General features: G+C 40.9%; 1 protein-coding gene across 3 annotated transcripts in view; it reads right to left on the bottom strand.

Moving 5' to 3' along the window:
- Nucleotides 1–643: 643 nt before the first annotated feature.
- The window catches only part of Arrdc4 (arrestin domain containing 4), a 13,402-nt gene continuing 6,701 nt past the window's right edge, over nt 644–7,344 (bottom strand). The window contains exons 4-8 of one of the 3 annotated variants that reach the window (XM_008852346.3): nt 6,859–6,961; nt 5,836–6,092; nt 5,185–5,347; nt 3,607–3,761; nt 644–3,221 (exon numbers count right to left, since the gene is read on the bottom strand). In XM_008852346.3, coding sequence (XP_008850568.1) covers nt 3,165–3,221; nt 3,607–3,761; nt 5,185–5,347; nt 5,836–6,092; nt 6,859–6,961 — 735 coding nt within the window. In that variant the 3' untranslated portion in view covers nt 644–3,164. The remainder of the gene's footprint in view (nt 3,222–3,606; nt 3,762–5,184; nt 5,348–5,835; nt 6,093–6,858; nt 6,962–7,344) is intronic. The other 2 variants (XM_029555670.1, XM_029555671.1) reach the window with 2 other exon arrangements.

Below are 7,344 nucleotides of genomic sequence, written 5' to 3'. Positions count from 1 at the left end.
GTTGCCTTAGTATTCACGATGCGACAAGCATTTCAATTTGTGTTGATGACCAACAAGGATGCAAAGACTCTGATACAAGGTCTCATAGATTAAAACCAAGTGGATACAAACGAACCGAGTCAGTTTCTATTGCTTAGAAACGGTTATTCAGTTCCAGACCAAAGGTCTAGGTATCTTCCTTGAGACAAATAACCATCACAACCTCCTGGTAGCATACTGTTTGTATTCACATTCTTTTGCATGGAAGGAGAGATTTGCTTTGGTCACTTGTCCTTGACAACTCACAGGCCTGCTAAGTCCTTACTGGGAAGATTCTGGTTAAGCAAATACTAAAATTCAGGCGCATGGACACTGGGGCTGCTGCCATCTTGGAATAATGGGACCTACACTCTCCTGAGGACTCATGAGGCTGAAGCAACCTCATCACTTTTCTTCATGGAATGCTAAAATCTGGTTATCTCTGGATAGTAAGTCCACCGTGCACACAGGCCCAGAATTCTCATGGCCATGCCTTTCTCATGATCGCATGCAGAGACAAATGATTTTACTAACAAAACATTGTGTTCTTGGTATTGATTTCTCTTAAGTCTATAATGATTTAAATCACACTCTTTGAAGCCAACACAAGAACAAAACTACCCACTCGCATTAGTACAACCATTTTATTAACAAAAGGAACCCATGGGGTTCAAACAAGAGTACAAAATACAATCTTTGACTTACCCCTTGGTTAAACTGTTACATTTTTAATAAGATTAAAAAAGATCATGAACTTATCAAAAACATAACCTTTGCGTACTGAGTTTCTTATCGTGCAAAACAAAAACACATAAGGTAAAGTTCTGCCCAGGGAAGGGAAGATTTGTTTGTGCCGAAAGACGCACACTTGTAATTTTAAATTTTTCATCAAAAAGAAAATTCTAAGGCCACTTTTTATTTTTCCCAAACTAAATGAGAGTAGGAGGGGAATAACAGGAAGTCCTTGCTGCTAATCTTTTATCTTCATTTACAGGGCTTCTCTGTTCAATGTTGGTTTTCATCCATCCAAGGCTATCTTGACTATATGCTCAGGGTCAGATAGACCCCATCAGAGTCACACTCAGAGCTCTTCTCTTAAGTGCTACCACCAGCTCGGCTTTGCTTCTGCAGGGGGACTTCACGATTTCCCTAATCAACCTGACTGCCATGGCTTTTGCACAAGGAGCCAAGGAGTTCAGCTTTCTCTCTGTCCACACTGTTCCTTTCTCTCCCTTTGTTTTGGTTTCATGGAGACGGACCATGTCTTGACACAGCATGTAAAGTACTGCCTGGAAGCCAAGAAACAGCAGATCACCTTTTCTACGGTAAAAATAAAAACTGTCTAGATAGCATTTACAACAAAAAGAACAACAAAAAGAAAACCAAAAAATCCTCTAATAACCAAAATGAGAAATAAGGTTTTGTGACAATTCCTGTAACATAGTTACTGGTAAAAGCATTTGGTGTGGTGTTAAACTGGCTTACTATGGTTGATGCTAACATGATCACAAGGTATGCTTAGAACAGACAAGCATACATTTAACCTAATGCTTGTACAAAAATCCCTGAACAAAAGGTCCACTGACTTTTAAATATAACATTAAACTCTAGAAGGACTTTTCTAGTGATGAAAGATAAATTCATCATTGTTCAAGGAGTGGTACAGTATTTTCCTGGGAAGCACCAGGGTTTCTTGATCAAACCCTTAGGATTTGGCTGGTCCAGAATTTCTATGGAGGGAATGGAATCCTATCTCCTTCTCACCTCATGTCAAAAAACTTCTCAGCTCATGGAACCAACAGATTTGAGGCAAAACAAATGAGCAGGACAGTGAACAGGAGGGGAGGGGACAAACAGGCGCCACTGCCAACAGCAACACGATCCCATTGGTCTGAATAGCCTGAGGTACAATGACAACAAAATATTGCACCCAAACAAACAAACAAACAAACAAACAAAAATCACAGTTTAAATGACATTCCTAAGGAACTGGGCTAAGAATGTATAATACCACAACTGCCATTCCTCCACTTAAGGTGCCCAATAGGAACTTAGTTTAGGTATTCCTACCCTCATTTGATCTTGAACTTAAAGTATAGTTAGGTATTAATATGTTTATTTTCATTCAATGCTAAGCTCATGGACTTTTCCCTTGTTCCAATTTCAGACGGACTGCCAAGTGGAGAAGTTTGCTATGCAAACAGCAGAAACTCCAAAGGTAGATCAGGCCTAGAGTTAGAGCAGGTCTGATGACCCCACTAGTGAGGTAGGTTAAGAAAATGCCTTTTTTTTCTTTTCGTAGGTATCAGGCATCCTAAAGATGTAATGCTGACCCCTTCTTTCTTCAATATTCCCTAGATATATGAGGAAAAATCAAACATACATCTTGTAGAAGTACTTAAAGGTGGTGAAAGTGAAGGCTTCCACGAAGCACACCTTTCATCTGAAAACGCTTTTCTTTCTGATGCAGCAAGCTTTTAAGGAACCCCTTCTAGGATTCCCAATACTGTGTAGCTCATTTATAAAGTACATTTTTATCCTCCTAGTGAAGGAGTGGGAACTCTATCACTTCACATCAGGATCTCACATGATCACCAGCTCAAGAAAGGATTCTTCCAAGGACCTTGATGCTTGCTATGATAACATGGTAAGAAATCACGAAGACCCTGAAACCCAAGGGTCTCACTCACATTTAGAACAGGCCCTTTCCTTATTTACGCTCACTTCAATGCTGTCTTGTTTCCCCAAGTCAAGTCTTTTCACAGTGCATCCATATTAACTGAGGTTTGAGACACTTTTCTACTGTGCGAACCCCGGTCAGAAACACTTGTGCAGCATTCCCCTCATTAAGATTCCTCACTCCAGCAGCTCAGGCATGCCTTCACTTACTCTACCATCATTACGACTTCCAGATTTTCACTTCAAATCTTCTTTTGGTTTTTAAGGCAGGCACGTGACCATCCTATAAACTTGTATAATTCTCCTGTTGGCCTTCTAGAAAGTTCTCATATTTCTTACTTTCTGCCATCTTCAGTCTTGAGGGTGGTCTATGCTCTTAAGTGAAGCCTCCCACTTTGTCCTCCAAAAAGGCAGGGGAAAGAACCAACATTCTGATTAGGTAACGAACAGTGATTTCTAGAAGTTGCTCACAGAATGAAGGAAACAGGCTGGGTCTCTTCTGCATCACTAGGATGTGGATCAACCTGCACAAAGAGAAGACCGAGGTCACTGCAGTGGCATTTCTCATCATGGTTCTGCCACCTACTTCTAATTACAAGATGGCTACAGGCCAAGCTGCCTATCATTAAGTCCTCGCAGGCTGCAGGCTGTTAACTTCTTCTCTGTGCTCTGTGGCCACATAAAATACCCTCGAGGCAACCTACCATACTGCATATGCATGCCATAGATCACAAGGAAAATACTGGAAATGTGCTAAAGGGCAGTGATGATCTATCACCACTGTAAAAGCAAGTTTATACGAATCCTCCACTAATTATGAGTCAGGAACAGACACTTTAATGAACAGAGGAGAGCAAATGGTTATTTGCAGATGGCATAATGAGATTAATTTTCTTTCACTTTGTTTACCTCTGAATAAAGAGGTGGAGGCTGAAATCGGAATTCTTGTATGCAGGCAAACATAGGGTAGCACGCCTCTCCTTCACAGTCAGGGGGCTGAGGATAAGGAGGAATGTGTCTGGAGAATTCCTCCTCTGATACCACATCTGCATAATTTGGTGGTGCTGAAACAGAAAGAGAGTTGGAACTAAGGAATACATGGGAAAATGAAATTGCATCTTCTGAACTCTTACAAAAGCAAGACACTAAGCTAAACTGAAAATATTGTGCCATTACAAGAAAAGTTTGATTCTGCTTTTATTATACTACTACTAACACTGATTACATTCTATTGTGATCTGTTTTATCATCTAGGTAAACAAGCATCTCTCAAATGTAGCCATAGAAAATATGTAACACTATACCTACAGTTTTACTATTTTTCATTGCTTAGTATTATAAATTGGCATAGGAGATATACATTTCATCCCTGGACTTGTCACTGGCTTTGTGTCATGGATAAACTTTCAATGTCCCGTTTTCCAGGAATGTGTTATGAATTTTTAGTAGCATAAAAATAGAGTAGTTGTGATGGTTAATCCTCATTCTCAACTTGCTGGATTTACAATTACCTAGGAGACTTGACACTGGGCATGTCTGTGAGGGAGTTTCCAGAGAGTCTGAACTGAAGAGGGAAGAACCACCTTGAATGCGAGCATCCTATTGCTAGGGTTCCAGAGAGACAGAGACAGGACACACACACACACACAGAGAGAGAGAGAGAGAGAGAGAGAGAGAGAGAGAGAGAGAGACCAAGACCCTAAATGCAGTACCATTCCTTGGGCTAGGGTCCTAGACTCAAGAAACACAGACAGACACAAACACAAACACCTTGAATGTGAGTAGATCCATTCTCTGGGCTAGGGTCCCAGGAGAGAGGGGTGGGGAGAGGGAGAGAGAGGGAGAGAGGGAGAGAGAGAGAGAGAGAGAGAGAGAGAGAGAGAGAGAGAGAGAGAGAGAGAGAGAGAGAGAGAGAGAGAGAGAGAGAGAGAGAGAGAGAGAGAGAGAGAGAGAGAGAGAGAGAGAGAGAGAGAGAGAGAGAGAGAGAGAGAGAGAGAGAGAGAGAGAGAGAGAGAGAAGAGAACCAGCATTCTGAGTGTGGATATTATATGATCAGCTGCCTCATAGTCCTGCCACCACAGCTAGAACTACTCATACTATACTGCTATGTTTTCAACACTATTAAGTGCCCTCCAACTATAAACCAAAATAAACCCCTCTTTGGGGGCATGGGTGTTGAGACAGGGTCTCCCTGTAGCACCAGAGCTGGCCTGCAACTTGACCAGGCTGGCCTCGTTCTTACAGAGATCTGCCTGCCTCTCCCTCACCAGTGCTGGGATTAAAGTCTGTGGCACCATACCCAGTTCAAACCCTTCTTTCTTAAGTGTCTTCTTGTCAGGTGTTGGTCACAGTCATGAGATGCTGATTCACCATGAGATGCTGATTCAGTGGTGGTAATGGTAACAGCTGACATGTGTGCAATTACTCTTGTATACATGCTAACTTCTATGTAAAACTTCATTGGGAGAGATCTTCAACACAGTTTACCTTCAGGTTGCTCTGGCAAGGTCAGTGCCAACCAGCTCATGTCCATACTGAACTGGCTGGCAACACTGCAGTTCCGACTGCTGAAGCCGCTGTATGGAATTGTACCGATCACTAATGGCAGCTCCAACATCAACTTTTTAGCACCGGGAATGTGAATATATACCTAACAGGTAAAGAAGGGGAGGGGAAGCCACAGAACAGGGTGAATCTCATGGGAACCAGCCTGATCCAACTTCCGTTCTCACAGAAACAAATGCCTTTTTCATCTATCATCCCATTCCCATTACAAATGTAAATTGTCCTGACCAAACAAAATGAAGAGTTCACTGCCTACCAGGAAAACCTTGCGACAGGGAACTGTGGCCTTTGCATGCATCAATTTAAGTTAGCATGGCTTGTAATAATTCTAGAAAATGAACCTATGCCTTCAGTGTAACAACATTCCTTGAAGCAACTCAGTTCTTTTAATGTTATTTCATCAAATTCCCCGGGGAAGGGATAGAGTTTTGGTAAAAGTAAAGGTCAATCATCGTATAGTGCACACAGGGTAGTAATGCTGACATTTTCCTAAGTAGTAACTAGGAATGTTTGCAGTAACATGTCTTGTTGCTCTGTTCTTGCATTTTTATTTTTGCAGGACGGTCTGCTTACAGCTAAGGAATAGTCCACTCTGATAATGCAGCAGTCCAGGATGGATGGAGTAACAGGTGGAATTTTAAGTGTCTTCCCATTCCATGTGTCTGTACTCCCAGAAGCAATGTGGTTTCCTCGCACATTGGCAACCATGTGACGGACTGTCTTTGTCTTTCCACTGGCCAAATACGTCTGGGTTTGAAATATAGCTGCCTTAGGAACAATCAAACGAGAAGAACAGTTCTCTATTTCTGCATAGATGGGAATAGCTTCTCCTAAAAAGAGAACAGAAACAGGATAGATTCAGAGAATTTTCAAAAATTTTCATATAAATGGGATGGGGCCATTGCCAATGACCAGCACAATAGCCCAACACTCCTTTAACACACCCAGAAGCCCTGGTGAGAAGTTTCTATTGGAAATCTTTGTGGGAGGAATGGAAGTTCATTGCAGAAGGTGGGAGATATTTTCTGCCTATTCTGTTATTCACTTTCCCGATGTGAAAAAGATTACATTAACAATTCTCAAGATATGTAAATGACTGGCATTTATATAAATTAAGACAAGACATATAAACAAGTGGTTCAGTACTATGCTACATATGGAAGCTCACTAACAACCTCTCTAGTGCCTACTGAATGAAAATCTCTCCAAAAGGAGAGCAATACCTTTGCTTTTAAGGAATCAGTGTTGAGACACAAACAATGGAGCAGGCAAGTTAGCGCCACATTACACATCTGCACCCTATTACCCCAACAACTCCAGGCCTTCACTGTAACATTACAATAAGCTGCCAGCATTTCTCACTCCTCTGAGTCTCATTCCATTACTAATATCACAATATGAAAGTCAGAAATATGATTTTGATTAAGGCCTATTATATATCCATTTAACAATATGTAGATGTCAATGAGTTACATTAAAAACAAAATGTTATTCACATTTTAAATCACACTGTACATATATTACAAAAATACACTGTTTCAAATCACTGAAATTAGCTATGACTCTTTCCACTGGACTTTCAAACATTCTGCTTACCATTACAGTAGCCCTTTCTTTCAATTTTGGCACTCAGCGAGACTGGACCAGAAGTGAAAATCCAACAGCCAACCATTTTCTCTTGAGTTTTCAATACAGGGGTCTTGAAAATTTCAAATGAAAGGACCTTAGTTAAACTACTCTAGAAAACTTACAGAAGTTAAAATTATTCTTTTTTTAAAAGAATAGCTATAAAGAAATATCAACCTTTCTTACTCTCATGTGACATATTAAGCAAAATATGTTCTGTCCTACAAAGTACCGAAGTCCATTTCCTTCTTAGGAAAACTAAGGTGAATTTTCGAATTCAAACTACGATGACTTCATCCTACTGTATCCTGGAATCACTGTACTTCTAGGAAATGCGCACACACGCAAGCATGCCCTTTCACACACATGAGGAAGCCAGAGAAGAATGTCTGGAGACTTCCTCAATGGCTCTCTGCAATATTCATTCATTCATTCATTCATTCATTCTCTCTCTCT

The sequence above is a fragment of the Nannospalax galili genome, unplaced genomic scaffold, assembly GCF_000622305.1.
Source record: "Nannospalax galili isolate Female #2095 unplaced genomic scaffold, S.galili_v1.0 scaffold63, whole genome shotgun sequence".
NCBI lineage: Eukaryota > Metazoa > Chordata > Mammalia > Rodentia > Spalacidae > Nannospalax > Nannospalax galili.
Note: the sequence above shows the minus strand (reverse complement) of the source record. Positions and strands in the feature narration are given on the sequence as shown.